The 16,363-nt window shown below is 52.7% G+C and overlaps 2 protein-coding genes across 6 annotated transcripts in view; both read left to right on the forward strand.

Annotated features, from left to right (window-relative positions):
• Nucleotides 1-117: 117 nt before the first annotated feature.
• On the forward strand, nt 118-5,482 carry METTL13 (methyltransferase 13, eEF1A N-terminus and K55). 2 transcript variants are annotated; one of them, XM_082053595.1, is made up of 8 exons: nt 118-311; nt 690-1,437; nt 2,178-2,377; nt 2,941-3,136; nt 3,357-3,521; nt 3,613-3,825; nt 4,208-4,339; nt 4,812-5,482. In XM_082053595.1, the coding sequence occupies exons 1-8, from the start codon at nt 159-161 to the stop codon at nt 5,084-5,086; spliced, it is 2,082 nt and encodes a 693-aa protein (XP_081909721.1). In that variant the 5' UTR covers nt 118-158; the 3' UTR covers nt 5,087-5,482. The 2 variants fall into 2 exon arrangements, with proteins under 2 accessions (XP_081909721.1, XP_081909722.1); XM_082053596.1 differs by having other exon boundaries at nt 3,378-3,521; nt 4,812-5,480.
• A 6,571-nt stretch (nt 5,483-12,053) lies between these two features.
• DNM3 (dynamin 3) overlaps nt 12,054-16,363 on the forward strand; it is a gene marked incomplete at both ends in the record, with an annotated part of 177,816 nt that continues 173,506 nt past the window's right edge. For all 4 annotated transcript variants that reach the window (XM_082052197.1, XM_082052195.1, XM_082052194.1 and 1 more), the window contains one exon: nt 12,054-12,199. In XM_082052197.1, coding sequence (XP_081908323.1) covers nt 12,054-12,199 — 146 coding nt within the window. The remainder of the gene's footprint in view (nt 12,200-16,363) is intronic.

Consider the following 16,363-nt stretch of genomic DNA (forward strand, 5'->3'; position numbering starts at 1 on the left):
ATGGGAAGCGGCTGGAGGAAGAGACAGCCAATGGCTGCGGGTCCGCTGTGCCCAATGGCCGTGCTGCGCAGCCGGATGCAGTCAGCACGCGGGGCGGTGGGCGCGGGGACACGTGGGGCGGGAGCGGCAGCGGGCCCCAGGGCTGAGCCGGCCCGGCCATGGAGCTGCTGCCCCGGAGCCCCGGGGAGTTCGGCTCAGCCCGGTACTGGGAGCGGTTCTTCCGGCAGCGCGGGCAGCGGCCCTTCGAGTGGTACGGGGCCTTCCCGGAGCTCTGCCCCGTCCTGCACAAGTACGTCCGGCCCCGCGACAAGGTGAGTCCCGAGTGGAACCCAGCGCCGTGTTCCCGGGCCGAACCTCCCCCGCGATGGGCTGCGCCCGGGCCGCAAACCTGCGCCGCCGTGGCCCGGCTTAAATTGCCATCGTGCACCGACACAGGTGATGCGAAGCCGTAAGTGTGCAGAGACCCACGAGTTGTGCTGGGACGGGGAGCTCTGGGGGCTAAAACACCCAGATTATCCCAAAAAAGGTGCAACAGATGCATGGTTCCTGTGCCGCTGTGGCCTGTCTATATGCAAATGTTATTTCAGGGCTCCGGAGAGTGGGTTTGCAGGTGCTGCGGGTGCGGTTTTCACAGAGGGCTCCTTTCCAGGGTGTTCTCACCATCACACTGTTCTTATGCTGCTCCCCAGGTTCTGGTGGTGGGCTGCGGGAACTCGGAGCTGAGTGAGCAGATGTATGACATGGGGATGTGTGAGGACATCATCAACATCGACATCAGCGATGCCGTGATCCGTCAGATGCAAGAGCGGAGTGGGATCAAGAGGCCAAAGATGAGCTACCTGCTGATGGACGTGCTTCAGATGGACTTCCCTGATTCCCACTTCCAGGTGGTCCTGGACAAAGGCACGCTGGATGCCATCCTCACTGATGAAGAGGAGGCCACTATAGCCAAGGTGGACAGGATGTTTGCTGAGATCAGCCGGGTCCTGCAGGTGGGAGGGCGCTACCTCACTGTCTCCTTGGCTCAAGCCCATGTGCTGAAGAAAGCGGTGGAGTATTTCTCCCGGGAAGGCTGGGTTGTGCGTGTCCATCAGGTGGCCAGCAGCGGGGACAAGCAGCAGTTTGTCCTACCCGTCTTTGTCTATGTCATGACAAAGTTCAGGAAGATCCCTGGCTCGGCACCGCAGATCCTGGAGATCTGCCCCGAGGAGCAGGACAAGCCAATGCGAGTGGAGAGTGCAGAACAGCTGGTGGCAGCGGTGAAGGACAGGCAGCATTATGCGCTGCTCCGCAGCCAGCTGAGCAAAAGCCCCTGTGGGGAGCAGGTTTCCCTGGATCTGTGCAACAAAGAGAGTGGACGACCTCGCTACACGCTGCACGTGGTCGACAGCCCCTCAGTGAAACCTTCCCGGGACAATCACTTCGCCATCTTCATCAGTGAGTACAGCTTCTCCTGCCAGCAATGACAGTGCTTTGGCCAGGAGCTGCAGGATGGCCAGCGGTCCTGGCCCTGCTGAATTCGGGGCTGGAGAGGGAAATAACTAACCCACCTGTGCAGGGTTTGGTTGATGTTTTAGTCTTGGCTTTGTGGTGGGACATTTGTTTGCCTGGTGGTGCAAGCAGAGATCTGGCACAGAGCTTGCTGGCTGAGCGGATGCCCATCTGGCAGCAGAGGGATGCTGCCTGCCCTGCCTCCAAGATGCTGATTCCTGCAGCTCGTGATGCTGGTGACAGCCGCAGTAGAAGTTGCTGCATAAAGCCAGAGCGCAGTGATCGTAGCCAGAAAGGTGTCATTGTTCTGTGCAGGCGTCCTTGACTTCCCAGGGCCAGGCTGCTCAGGGCTGTGCTTCGCTTTTGCACCTTGCAGAGATGCTGGCTCTGCCAGCGGCACCATCCCCTCCCTGCATGCCTGCAAAGCTGAGGCTTAGCACAGCCCGGAGATGGGTCATGAGGCTGTTGGATGCTCCCTTCTTATGAGACATGGCTTGTCCACCTTCATGCATGAGCCTGCCCAAAACAGGGAAGGTCCTGGCTCTCTTGATGGTTGCAGAGCACAGCTCTAGGCATCCAATGGTACTTCCTCATGTCTTGCCATTTGCTGTGGCTCTTCTCTTGGAGGCCTGGATGGTCACTCGAGGACCAGGACTGGCCTAGGCTGATGGCAACCCCTTCTGCAGTCCCACAGGGCAGAGAAACTGAGTGGCTCTTTGGGACAGAGGAAGGGCGGAGGCAGCTGGCCGCCAGTGCGGGCTTCAGGCGCCTGGTCACCGTGGCCCTGCACAGGGAGCAGCACTACGAGGGCATGGCAGGCATCCAGGCGGAGCTGTCGGGGAAGGTGATGGAGCTGGCCCCGCCGGGCCTCCCTGCCCGGCAGCAGGTGAGCCCTGTCGCCCAGCCCCCTTGCTCAGCTTCCCTGAAACCGGGGCCAGGCTGGCTCTGCCAGCAGCGAGTCCCTCTTCTCTGAGGGGACCGAGCTGCAATGCGTTACCTGGCTGCCCTGGCAGTGAGGAGGCTGGCCTCAGGTGTAGCTCCTCTCGTTTTTCCCACTAGCTGGCTGCCTTTGCTCAGAGAGAGGATTTTGGGGAATTGCATGGCAGGATTCAGTGTGAAGTCCTTGTGCTCCAAAACGCAGCGTCCCAAGAAAACCAGGCATCCCAAAACCCTGAGAGCATCCAGCCCCTTCTTAATTCAGGCCATAACTTTTCCTGTCCCTTCTGCCTCTTTCCTGCCTCATCTTCTCAAACCTCAACCCTTGCAAGAAGTCTTGGGTGTTTGCTCCCTGTACCCTATCATACATGTACCAGGAAGGAACCTGGTGTCCCGTGTGCTGGTCCCCAGCTGCCCTCTGGCTGCCTACAGCACATGGTCAGGGCAGCGAGAGCTCCAGGGTCTGTTCCTGTAGCCTTTCCTTCCTCACACCAGTCCCCATCTGCCCTGCAGGTGCCCTTCCTGTCCGTGGGAGGGGACATTGGGGTGCGGACGGTGCAGCACCGTGACACCAGCCCCCTGAGCGGGGAATACGTTGTAGAGGATGTGAAGGGGGACGGCACCTTCTACTTCCGACGCCTCATCTTCCTCCGCAACAGGAACGTGGTGCAGTCGGAAGCTCGGCTCCTGGCCCCTGCACCTCTCCCAGGTATGTGCAGCAGCCGGGAAGGGGCAGGGGCCAAGAGTGACGTTTTGGAGTGTCAAAGAGTGAGATTGATATGGGAGGAAGATAAAAGTCCTGCTGAGACCTGCCTGCTTTGTCCTGGAGTGGCTCTGGGCACGCTCCATGCTGCCTGCTCCATGTGTGGGACAGGGGCCGGGGGTGGCTGGTCTCCAGAAAGCATCCATCTTCTGCCTTGCCTTACCAGCCAGTGCCTCCTGTCATTCAGGCCAGAGAAAACGGAGGAAGGACAAGAAGAAACCCAGCCCTGCTGAGCCACCTGCAGCCATTGACAAGAGCTACCTGTGCTGCGAGCACCACAAGGCCATGGTTGCGGGGCTCTGCCTGCTGGGAGGCCCTGACCCCCTCCCAGGTGACTAAGCTGGTGGTGGGAGGCTGTGCTTGGGGATGGGTGATGTGAGCACAGCTGTCCTGGTGGCTCACTGGCTGCTCTCCGTTGGCAGGAACGCCGCTGGCGGTGCTGGTGGTGGGGCTCGGTGGGGGCAGCCTGCCCCTCTTTGTCCACGACTACTTCTCACAGGCCCGAGTGGCCGTGGTGGAGATCGACCCCTCCATGCTGGAGGTGGCCACGTGCTGGTTCGGCTTCTCCCAGGGTGACCGGATGCAGGTGCACATCTCTGATGGCCTGGACTACGTGGCCAAGTTGGCAGCTGAAGGTATCATCTCATGGAGCATCGTGGGTGCTCCATCGATCCCAGTGGGTGACATGCTGGGGACCTGAGTCCTGGGCTGCTTTCACCCTCTGCTTCCAGTCCCTGCCCATCTCCTGCCAGGTGTCATGAGCTCCAGCCTCGCCAGGTCTTGGCAGCTCACAAGCCTGTCCTTGCCAGCGTGTGCAGGGGATGTTAGATTTGCTGCCTCCCCCATCGCTGAGGGCTGCTGCTGTGGGCTTCGTTTGGAAAGAGAAACCCTGGGAGAGACAGTAGCATCCACAACATAGCAGAGGGGGTGTCTTGGCCACGCTGTTTGTTGCCTCACCACCATGCATGGCTCATCTCTGTCTCACGGGATAACGAGTCTCTGCACTCCCTCCTGCAGCGCCAGCCCAGTACGATGCCATCATGTTTGATGTGGACAGCAAGGACCTTACGGTGGGCATGAGCTGCCCACCCCCAGCCTTTGTGGAAAAGGCTTTTCTGCAGAAAGTTAAAACCATCCTCAAGCCAGAAGGTAGGAGAAATCCAGTGTTGTCCCTGTGGCTGGGCTGGTGGGGTTTGAGTTATGGGGCCACTGTTTCCCATGCTGGAGAACTGCAGCTGCAGCCGGGGTTGCTGCATGGGATCTGCTGTTCCTAGTGGGTCCTGGATCCGGGTGTCTCGGTGGGCGTTGTGACAGGAGGGAGCAGGGTGGAGCAGGTGGCCCATGGCACTGCTGTGTCAGGCAGGCTGAGACATCCCAGGGGGCCAAGAAAGGTTGCAGGAAGGCAGAGAGTGTAGGCAGTATCTGGGAACAGATTGTGTGGCAGCAGGGACATGGAGCTGGGCCAAGGGCACCGAGGGGCTGCCAGTACTCCTTGTGCCGCTGCGGAGGAGCCGTTTGCACCAGGGTGGCACCGATTCAGTTGTGTTCCCACAGAGAGGTGTGGAGCTGGGTTGCTGTGTGTGGGCTGGTCTGAACTCTCACCCCTCTCGCCCTGCTGCAGGAGTCTTCGTGCTCAACTTGGTGTGCCGAGACACCCAGCTGAAGGAGTCCGTCCTGGCCACCCTCAGGGAGGTCTTCCTGCTGCTCTACACACGCCGCATTGAAGGGGAGGTCAATGAGATCCTCTTCTGTCAGCCCAACCCTGCGGGCCGGTGGGACCCCACAGAGCTGGGGGCACGTGCCCGGGCACTGGAGGGGGCCCTGCGACAGCCTGGCCGCCCCTGGGACAGCTCATATGTGCTGGCAGACATGCTGCAGGCCGTCAGGATCCTCTGACAGTGGCCTTGGTGCTGCTTGAAAGACAGGTGTCCCCACACGTGTGCTGTGGCCCCACACTAAGGGGTTCCTGTGGCTGGGATTGCCACCCCTGGGGGGCTGGTGGTAGCCTGGATCTGCCTGAAGGACATTAACTGGTGTGGAGAAGTGCTCCCCACAGCATGGTCCCCCAGGAGCGGGTCTGCAAGTGGGCAGGGCTGGGCAGCCCCAGGGGCAGTGTTGGGGTGGTGAACAGAGGAAGGTGCTGTGGGTCTGGCAGGGCCGTGGGTTTGGCTCGGTCTCTCTTGCTCTGCTGTTGTGGGAAAAACACTGCTCCAGCCTGGTCAGGGGTGTCTGTGCAAAGCCCTTGCCCTGAGCCTGGTTGCAGGTGTGTGTGGGCTGAGCTATGAAAATAAAGTTCTCAGGGCTGCTCTAAAGCCTACAGTGCTTCGCCAGTGTTATTTCTGGAGCACCTGACACCCCTAGAAAAGGTACAGTCACCTCCACTCCTCAGCGGCACATCCTGGGGGCAGGCAGCTCTCCCTTGTACCCACTGCCACCTTCCCCAAACTGGAGCCCTCTGCATGCCTGTTCCTCTGTGTCTCTCCAACCACTGTGAACTGGGACCTGTGACTCCTGCGGCCCCCAACCCTTTTTCCCCCTGTCCTCTGGGCCAGCCAGACCAGCCCAGTGCTCAGGCTCTTGGCCACACTGACCTGCTTAGGTTGGCCTTCCTGCAGGATGAAATGTCAGTAGGAAAACACCCATCGAGGTGTTCCCACGGCACCCCATTCCTGCTCAGGTGGCTCGCTATTTCTCTTCTGAGTGTTTCAAAGGCTGGTTCCTCCCTGCAAGGTTTAGCTGAAGAGCTGACCCATGGGCCCTGGCTGGTTTTACAGAGCAGCTGGCCCACCAGTGCTCCCTCAGTCTTCAGAAGTCATTGGGGTGTGGGGGCTTTCTTCTCCTGCAACAGCTGATACCAAAATAGGTTTGAGACATAGTACCAAAGTGACTGGCCTGCAGACACTGAGACATGTTGGAGTCCAAGGTGCAACCTGCTCGGGCACCACTGACCCCTCAATCCATGCTCCTTTTTGCTGCTGGCACCCTGAGCGAGGACATCAGTTTGTCAGCTGCTTCCCAAAGCGAACCTTTCCCAGCCACCCTTCCACAGCTCAGGAGTGACAATGACTCACCAGAAGCAGCTCCAGGTGGGATCTGACCTGGCCATCAGTGTGTAGGCAACAGTAGCCCCATCTCAGAGCTGTGCTGCTGGTTCTGCAGCTTGTGCGCCTCTCACCAGGCAGCCTCACCACCAGCTGTCCTGCTAGGGTGTTGGTGAGCTGCCCCTCGTCATCCTGTCCTTCTTCAGCAGGGTTTCACCAGCGGGAAATCCTGGTTCCTTTGGAAAGCCAAGCAAGAGGGTGTGTGAGCACAGGGGTTTGCAGTTCCCCAGCCCTGTGAAGGCCATGGAAAGGGCATTGCAAGGGCGCTCAGCCCCTGAACCAGTAGGTACTGCAGCCACTGCAGAAGATGGGGCTCTTTGTGCCCAGGAGTCACTACAGCACCCATGTGGACAGCAAGCATGTCCCTCCGATCTTCTGCTGTTGCTGTATTTTAACTTGCCAGCAGGTTCTCCTTTAGAAACTGCTCTGTTCAGATCCCTTTGATGCTCCCTGCCTTATTCCCCTTCACACAGCGGGACATCAGTGCCCTTTCTCCCTTGGCTGGCCTGCTTTGACACAGAGGGAGCAGATACTTTTTAAAATAAGTGCTTTTGATGGTTCCCAGGCTGTGGAGAGTGGGGCTGGCCTGCTCCCTGCCTCAGATAAAGGATGACAGTGGGGGCACGTGCTCTCTGTATGTTGCTCACTACCCATCACTCCTCTGTAGCCTGTTAGGCACAGCATGTGGTTGCTGGTGAACAGGAGAGACAAGGCTGGAGCTCAAACTGGGTAGAAGGCTGTCTGTCCCCATACAGTTAGTTTCTAAAGCTGTTCTGTGATGAGCAATTTTTGAAAGGTATCTTCCATCTAGCTTAGCAATAGCAAATTTCTTAAGTGGATCAGCAGTACTGCATTTAGTCTATTTGTAGTCTTTAGTTTTCAATTTTCAACATAATTCCAATGACATAGGTTTGTGAGTGTGCTCTTTATTTTATGGAAACCATCTCCTTTCTTCCCCAGGAGCTCATACAAAGGCCGCATTCATCCCTCCCTTGTCCAGTTCTGTCTTTCTGCTGTGTTTTCTAATCGCTATGTGATGCCACATCCTGGTGGAAAAACAAAAGCCATCTATTAGAAACAATGTAAGGGTGAAATCTGAGTTTGTTGCAGCTGTCCTTGCAGCTACTGACAGTCCTACAAGTTTGATCTCAAAATACATTTGAGCTAGAAAATTGGTAAATAAATGAGCACTGCATATCCCTGAAATTCTGTGGTACAGGTAGAATGTTCCGAGGCTGGAATAATTCATGTTTAGTAAATATTTCTCTCCTGGAAGCCAAAACATGCAGCTAATGTATACGTTTGGCAACTGTGTTTCTGTTGAGTGTTTTGGCAGTCTATTCATGTTTACATCCCTTACTTCTCACTTCCTTCCTTTGCAGTGTAGGCTCACTGTAAGCCGGGGGATAGAAGCAGCACTGCTGTCACTTAGCAACCTCAGCTGGCTTTGAGACATCAACTTTATTCCTTTCTGGATTTCCCAGCACAAAAAGACACAGCCATGTAACTCATTGCATGGCTTAGGTGTGAGGCTGTAGCCAGCCAGGGATGCTTTGATCTGGTCCAGCCCAAATCTCTCTTGGAGCATCAAACTTGTTTCTCACTGCTGTTCCAACTGACAGGTCAGCGCTGGGTTTTGTGATCCAGAATGGCTGGGATGCTTTGGCTCAGGGTGACTCTGTGGCCAGGCAGCTGGCAGGACGGTGACACTATCAGGCTGGCAGCGGTGGGGTGCCATACATATGCCCCGTATGGTATAACCTCCTTAGATGTCACAGGCCAGATCCCTGCTCTACAGAAGGACTGGAAGTGGCTGGGCTCTTGGAAAGAGGGTGGAGGTGGATGTGGAACATACTGTCACCTGCCGAAAGCACGTCAAGCAGCTGGGAAAGATTTTGCAGTAATAAAAGCTGCAGGGAAGAGCCTTGCTGGGGTGAGCCTGGCCCTGCTGCCACCTGGGCATGGCAGGATCACAGCACAGCAAGGGCTGTGACAGCTGTGTCCTGGAGGGTGGAAGTGCCTGGGAAGTGTTTTGTCCACGAATTCTTCCCTTGGGGAAGCTCTTGGCTTGCCTGCCTTTGTGACCAAGGCTGCAGCAAGGGAGTACGGCTTTTCCCTCTTGTGCTCAAGGCTGCAGGGAAGCGTCTCTGTGGGCTGCAATGCTGCACAGTTAACTTTTGCTACCCTGCAACTGGATGCACCCAACTAAAGGATCCAGCTGGAGGTCACAGGGCAGGAGAGTGGTCACCAGGCTGTATGGGATGGGGATTGCGGTGTTACTGTCCTGCGGTCTGTGAGTCAGTTGTGCCACAGGCTGCAGGGGAAAGGTAGAAAGCACTGCCTCCTCCTTACTGGGAGAAATGTTGCAGCTGCTACTTCTAATTGCAGTGCTGCAGCCTCTCTGGCTTTGTTTCACTGGCTTTAATTCTCTCTTTTGCAGTTTCAAGGTCTGAGCGTAATGCTGACCAGCACATTTATGCCAGTGTTGCGGAGCCAGGTGCTGCTGGGAATCTGGAAGCCAGAGAGCCTTGGTGCATGGGGCTCCTTGCCTACACCTCCTCCCATTTTGTGATGATCAGCTCCCCAAAAAGCTCTGCAAGACTCTGGGCTTGCATCTGGACCAAGAAGGAGGTGAGGAAGGAGAGAAGATGATTGTGTGTGAAGGAGCCTGCCTGCCTCTTCTAAATGCTTCCTGGGGAGGAGGACACGGCCTTATCTGTGCTCTGCTCTCCCCCAGGGTACTGCCTGCTGCAAATCTCTATTGTAGCTTATATATAACCCATTTTTCATGAAGGGAATTGTACCAACATGTGTTTATAAAGCAGCCTGGGGACCTGATCCAAATGTCCTCAGTTTGAATGTCACACTGCCTGATTAGGAAGAAGTGTCTGTTGATAAGTTTGTGGGCTGAGATGCTACAGCTGTGCCCTGAAACCAGGCTATTTTTGCCATATATTTTTCTGGAAGTCAGAGCAGGACAAACTTGATCTGAAATGCATTGGAGGCTTTGGCAAGGCTGGGAGCCCCAGGCAGGCTGTGCTGGAGCTGGTGACGTCTGGAAGTGAGCAGACCACACTGATGGAGACAGCAGGGCCAGTGTGCCACCCTGGGGAGCTGGCATCCTTGTCACTGTGCCGGGGAGAGGTGGTGAGTGAAAGTCTTCTCTCCTTGCTGAGCCTGGCACGTGGCAAAAGGAAACGATAAACAGTGTGGGGCACAACTGAGCATTGGGTAAAAACAGAGTGTGTTTAGCTGGCTAACCAGTGAGCAATGCAGCTCTGTGCTCCCACTGCTCTCTCAGGGGTCACACCTGGTGCTCTGCAGGAAAATGGTTTATTGTGTGGCCTTCTGATGTTGCTTTGGGTAGCTTTCTTTTTTTTTTCTTTCTTTCTTTTTTTTTTTTTTTTTTTTTTGGTGTTATTCATTACAGGAAGCTTTGCAATGGTCTCTGCTAGTACTGTCCCTGTTTCCTTTAATTTAGCCACTCTGAAGCTTGATAAATTCAGAAAGCTAGGCTGGGCTCGGCAGTAGGGTTTGGAACAAGCTGCCTGGAAAATTCAAAAAAAGCAGAGACTTGAAGCTACATTGAGTGCCCTTCCTTTCTTCTTGCCTGCTCTCTTGGAGCTGTTGGAAAAACGAACACCCTTGTGATAACATGGACATGCATAATGAAAATGTTCCTGCTTTTTCCAGGAGGTGGGAAATCTATATTTGGCTACTTGTGGCTTTTTTTTGATGGAGAGTGGATGGATTTTTGTAAGTGATGGAGTCGCGGGGTGAGTGTGGTCACTTAGAAGCTTTAACTCAGCTTCAACAAGAAAATAAGTTTGGTTTGGAAATTTCCCAGACTTGGGGGAATAACTCAAAATTTTCCTAATCGTATATATTTTCTTTTTTTTTTTTTTTTTTAATTGTGGAAGCAAAAGTCAGATGTAATTTAAAGACCTAATGGAAATAACAGTTCCCTAGGTTATCCATCTGAATGTGTGCACAATGTTGCTCCTGAGGCATTCTGGCTTTTTAATCTTCATTTGTCTTTTGTGGAGATGTGATCCTATCACCAGGCTGCTCTTCTGCCACTCCTATTTATTTCACTGGGGCAGCACAAAGTGCTCTGATGCTGAGATGAGATGGATTTGGCCAGAACATGATACTGTTCTTCCTGACTTCCAGCCTCTGTAGAACTCCATGAGCTGGAGGAAGGCCAGGCAGTTACTCTAGTGCCTCTTGGCATAGCCTGCTCACTCAGGAGTGGGGAAAAAAAATAATCATGCTGCTAATTGGCATAATCACGATATGGTCAATAGCCCCCCCAAGCCCCATCTAGATAGAAGTGATCACAAGGATTCTCCCAGAGGCTATGATGCAGGGCGGGGGGTGATCTAAACACAGCGGCAAAGCCACTGCTAAAGAAGCCATCTCTGTGTCACGCCGATTATAAATGTTTTAGCTTGAGCTAAAGCAAAACTGGTTTGTTTCCAGGGTTAGAACTCAGTCTGTTGTAGAGAGTCACTTTTTACACTTATTGAGAGCTCTAGCCAACAAGTTCTGATAATTCTCCAGATCGCTAGTATGTCAGCCTGCGGGATATTCGCAGTTCCCTTTTGTTTTGCTTTTCACGCTGAGCGAGGCTGGTGTCTGGTTTAATGCAGAGGATAACTTCTATTGCTGCAGGACTCCAAAGCCTCTGTTTTGGATATTTTTCTGTTGTGACTGCTGCCAGTAATCACAGATAAAGCTAATCTCTGTTGTTTGCCTATGCTTTTAGCTCAACCTCAGTATGCATTTTTAATTGAACTCACTGCAATGGTGTGACTCAGACCTTGCTGTCGCTTCTCAGACTGTTCCTGAAACAGGCCCCTGCTCCCAGCCCTGCCGGACCCCGTTTCTTGGGTCTGCCCTGACCTGGTTCTGGTGGATGTGTGTCTGACCCTGGCAGTGCTCCTGCCCATGACTGAGCCTCGGTGCTGTTTGCCAGGGCCCCTCATGTGCTGTGGGGATGGATCATGGCTCCTGCTGCTCCTGTTCCCATTGCAGGCAGGAACCGAGAGGAATTTGGCCACCGGGACTGCTCTGAACCACCCTGCTTGGCAGACTGAGAAGTGCTGAAGCCAGCTGTCTGCCAGGTCCCACACCAGTAATCAGGTCCAGGTTCCTCTGTGTGCTCCTAGTTTGGCCCCGTTCCCAGTTTGGTGCCACAGTCGTAAAGGAAGGAATGTATGCAAAGGTGCTGGGGCATGGCACAGCGCTGTGCTGGGGGCTCTCTGGGGATGCTGCAGCCCTCTCTGCCAGAAGCAGGGCATGGCCAACTGGGGTTGGGGTTCCAGGGGCAGAGGGTTATAATGGTGGTCCACTGTGTCATGTGTGGACCTGGGTCAACCGTGGTCCTTGTGCGCAAGGGTTCCAGCACGAAGGAGGCTTGTCCTCGTGTGGGGATGAGCCCACACAGCCACTCGAGCAGAGCAGGTGGGCAGTGGGAGCTCTGGGCTGCCGGCAGGACCCCACGGATGCTCCCTGCAAGCTGCTGGCCCCTGCCGGTGACCGGCAGGAGGCTCTGCCGGTGCCAGATCGCGGAGGGGCCGCTGCCACCGCAGGGAGGGTAGGGCGGACGGCTCCGCTACGGCCAACCGGGACTAGCACTGGGCGGGGGCGTGGCCGCACCGGGCATGGGCGTGGTCATTCAGCGGAGACTACGCCCCCAGGTTCGGGGGTGGGACGCATGCGCAGTGCGCCGGTCGTTACCTGTCAGCGGCGGCGGCGGGATGGAGGGGCTCATCCCGCTCGTCAACCGGCTGCAGGATGCCTTCGCGGCGCTGGGCCAGAACTGCCTGCTCGACCTGCCGCAGATCGCCGTGGTGGGCGGGCAGAGCGCCGGCAAGAGCTCCGTGCTGGAGAACTGCGTCTCTAGGTGAGGCGGCGGGCACGAGACCCCCTCGGCGCTCCCCCCGCCCCGCTGCCTGCGCCTGCCGTTCCCAACGGTCGTTCCCTCCCTTTCCCGCGGTCGGTCCCCCATTCCCAACGGTCGCCGCGCGCGCCCCTGCAGCGCCGTTCCCCGGCTGCCGGCGGGGATGTGCGAGGCGCGGGGGGGTTCCCGGCTCCGCGCCGGCCGGGGGAGCTTGGTGCGGGTCCCGGTGCCGCGGGGGCGGCGCGGCGGGCCCTGGTACGGCAGCGACCTTGATGTGCGTGCTGCGGGGAAGGCGCCGCGACTCCGGTGTGAGCGCGTTCGTGTGCCCGGTGCGGAGGTTGAACTGTTGTCTGGAGAAAAAAAAGGTGTTTAAAGCTTCAAATCCTAATTACGGTGGGAGTTCTGGGTCTGGTCTGTTAATGGTTCTCATACCATTGCGTGCAATTCGTGCTGTCCTAGTGTGCATATGGGTATTGGCATATTTTTAAAAAATTACTGAAAGAAGAAAGGTGAGGGCTAATGATTCAGGTGGTCCTGTGAAGGTCTCTGCGGGTAAACGTGAACTTCACATGCTGTTTCATAAAGTTTCTGCTGCATTTGATGCAAATAGCGTGCAGTGTCCCGGAGGGAAGTGGTGTTTTCAGAGCACAGCTGCAATTGTTAATCTGCAAATAGGATCTAATGAACTATTGTGTGTCAGTGATTGGGGAACATCAATAAAGGCAATATTAAATATTGTGTCTCTCTACAACCTGGCCAAGTTTCAAACCTCAATATCTCATGACATACAGTCTGAAAATACTATACAATTAATCTGTATCTCCACTTCCAAATTTACTCTTAATGTGTTAAATGCTAGTTGTTTCTAGTTAACTACTGATGTAGACAGTACTGCCAGTCTCCCAAGTTTAGAAAGCTCAAGTCCTCAAAAATCAGTGTTTGCCATCAAATTATTGGAATTTTCTTTAAACCATTCTCTTAAAAGTATTCTTGCAACCTTTTGACTTTTTGATCTGTGTGTTCACGAAGCTGTGCAAAGCACATGTGGGGAGGAGGAAAGGCATCTTCATTTTTCTTGTCAGTAAGGATATTTTGGTCCCTCTGTCAAAGCCTTGTCTGGGGTGGCACCCACCTGGGATTGGCACTGAGTGCAGTGGGCTGTCTTTCTCTGGATCGAGCTGTGCTGATGGTACAGGTTACTGCTCCCACATGATTGTTATTGCTCGCCTGCTAGAGGGATCTGCTCCATCTGATCTGCAGGTGAGGTGGTTCCTTTAAATGCAGTGTACTCCTGTGCCTGCTGCCTGGATGCACCTGGCTAGAGCAAAAGGTGAAAATTAGCAGTTTGTGCTAATCTGATCCATTTGGACAAGGTGCTGGAACTGGTACAAGTGAGATGTGGACATCTCTAGGAAGAATTTTGCACAAAAGCTAAGGACAATTATTTTTTTTCACCCACATAATTATGCACCATGCAGCCTGCAGACACTTTAAGAGGGTCTTCAGAGAGGAGGTTACAGACTATTGTGAAGCAGCAGGGTGTCTCTGTCACACGGGATCTGGAGTTTGGATTCTTTCAACCCCATCTCAGAGTTCCACATAGTAGTTTTACGCAGTAAGTTCTTGAGATATAGTGTCAGCTGATCTGTAGTGCCTCCCTACTTGCAAGCTTGGAGCCTATTGTAAATGTGATGTTAAAATGCATTACTTCAAACCTATTCCACAGGATTTAAGCAACTGTGGTTTAGTTGTGCCTTTCCTCCAGGCTGAATGAGTATGTGTGGTCAGCAGATGTGTACTTGCTAAGCTGTGAGAACTTGATTGTGAGCTGTCAGAACCAGATTAATAAATATCCAGAAGATCAGAAGGCATTTTCCTTATGAGATCAGCACATGAAATGGTCTATGGCTCTTTTTAGTAAGCTATAGGACATTCTGTTTTTTACAGGATAACCAAGCTCCTCTTTGCAAACAAGAAATTTGTTACATCTGCATCTGTCTTCATATGATTTATAGAGGTAGCACGTCTTGTTGTAGAGACATGCCTTGTTGTTACTGGTACATTGTGTGACACAGGGCGAACACTAACAGTAACGTGGCTTTGAAATTCACATCAAAATAAAATACTCCCAGCATTGCTCTGAAGTTTGAGCATTAATTCTCATGGGTTTTTGTTTGGATTATTTTGTTGTTGTAGAGGTTTTTTTTACCATATGAATTGCTAGTAGATTGTGAACTCTTAGCTGTCAGAGAGACATTCAAGATCTCCTCTTTTCAGGAGTAGCTGTAATTGGGAAGAGGAAAGCATGCTATCCTCCATGGGGAGCACAGGCTCTTGCTACAAACATGCTGTTGGTTGATAACCTGAGTATTTGTTAGCGGAGCTCTACTGAGTTAGTGAGGTTCTTCTTAATTCTAGGGTCAGATTGTTATTCTCTGCTGCCTGTAGCCACTAGACCAGTGTGCCTGCTTCAGTCCTTCCTGGAGGCTTTGGTTGTACAAGGAGAGAGGACATCTATTTTCTAGCTTGCAGACAGTATCAGAGTTGGAGATTGTTTACGGAGCCTAACCACCCAGGGAGCATGTTGCGCTATACTGCTTTACCCAGCATCTAGTTTATGTATTGCCACAATTTTTCAGAAGTGTTGTGAGGGATCTGGCTCTGGTATAGTTCTGTGGGCTGGCAGATGGTTCTGGAAGTGGGATCCAAGTCCCGTTATTTCTGAAGTTGCTGAGTGACACCCATCTATCTCTGTCCCCAGGGTAGCACCAAGCGTGCTTTAGGTGCACACAGCATCCATAATTACTAAAAGCAGTCAGTGAAAGTGTTTGGATTAGATTGCATATTTGATCTGTGTCGGTGCTGGTGTTGCATGAGGGTGAATTCTGCATGTTTGTCTGCTCTGGGAATTGTGTGACACCCAGAACTGCTTACTGTGTCATGGTAGGTTGGCTTGGAACAAGGCTGGAGTGGGGCAGGGTCAAATCTCCCAGTGCAGCCATTATTGTTACTATTTCTATTGATATCTGCTGAGGTACTTCGAGAGTACACTCCTCACTTATCGTTCCTCTGTGTATAAGGAGACTCCTTCTTTTGGTAGTCAAGGACTGTGTTTGAAAGGTTTCCTCTCAGGATTCTGGTTAAATTTGCATGGAAACAGAGATTTCAGAGAGCATCTGAGGACAACAGTCATTTCCATTTATGGGTTAGACCTTCATGTGTTCCTAACTGGAGCTCATCACACTTGTTTGAGGAAATGGTATTGTCTGAAGAGCAACTGTTCTTCTTACCTGCTTCTCTTTGTGACAGAAGTAAATGTGCCCTTAAAATACTGAGCCAGTGTTTGAAGCAAGGGATCTAGTGCAATCTTCTGGTAGAAGCTGGTGGGAGAGAGATTCAAAAGCATAAAGGGGAGTCAAACATCTAATACCAAGAGGATGCCAGCAGCTTTGCCTGCTCTTACTCCTTTCCTACAGATGAGTACAGGACCATGACCTTGTATGTTGTTTGTGCTTTTTAAATGTCTTGCTGTTGATAATAATAGTGTTACTTAAAAGAGAACTAATGGCAGGAAGCAATCTCTGGAACCTGTATTTGGAGAGAAAACATTTTCTATTATTTCCTATATCCAAATGGGTTTTTACCATAATGAAAGGCACAGATGGCAAGCTACCTTGTCAGGGCCTCTTTCTCCAGATTTGAATCAAAACCTTATTTCATTCTTACAAATAGCGAGAAATTAATAATTAGATTTCAAAGCTGAAAGCTCTTTACTTCCTTCCCTGCTTAATATAATATAAACTGCATGTGGCCAAATAATTGTTTTATAAGAGATGTGAACTCTAGATTGTAAGCCTGTCAGCCACAATCAAACAAGCACTTTCATTTTAAGAGCCTGAGGTCTGGTTTTGTAATACAGCTTTACAGCTTTTTGATCTGAGACGCTTTTGATAATCTTATGACCGCTGCATGTTGTATAGCTATTTATTAGGATGTAGGTACTTTTTTTTTTTTTTCCCAAATTACAATTCCTTGTACATTCAGTTCATTCTTTTTGCTTGAGGTGCTGGTTGTGAAAAGACTGTGTTAAGTCATTAGGGGAAGAGAAAGGACTTTAAATCTGGCTGTTGAAACACAGAATTTCTCCATAGGAACAAGACACATACT

This window comes from Streptopelia decaocto (assembly GCF_964273445.1).
Source record: "Streptopelia decaocto genome assembly, chromosome: 5".
NCBI classification, from domain to species: domain Eukaryota; kingdom Metazoa; phylum Chordata; class Aves; order Columbiformes; family Columbidae; genus Streptopelia; species Streptopelia decaocto.

Excerpts from the sequence above, each read along its gene's own strand:
- METTL13 (XM_082053595.1), top strand. The coding sequence starts at position 159 with ATGGAGCTGCTGCCCCGGAGCCCCGGGGAGTTCGGCTCAGCCCGGTAC. Across the intron at positions 312-689 it reads ACGTCCGGCCCCGCGACAAG|GTTCTGGTGGTGGGCTGCGG; the intron begins GTGAGTCCCGAG and ends GCTGCTCCCCAG. Across the intron at positions 4,340-4,811 it reads AACCATCCTCAAGCCAGAAG|GAGTCTTCGTGCTCAACTTG; the intron begins GTAGGAGAAATC and ends GCCCTGCTGCAG.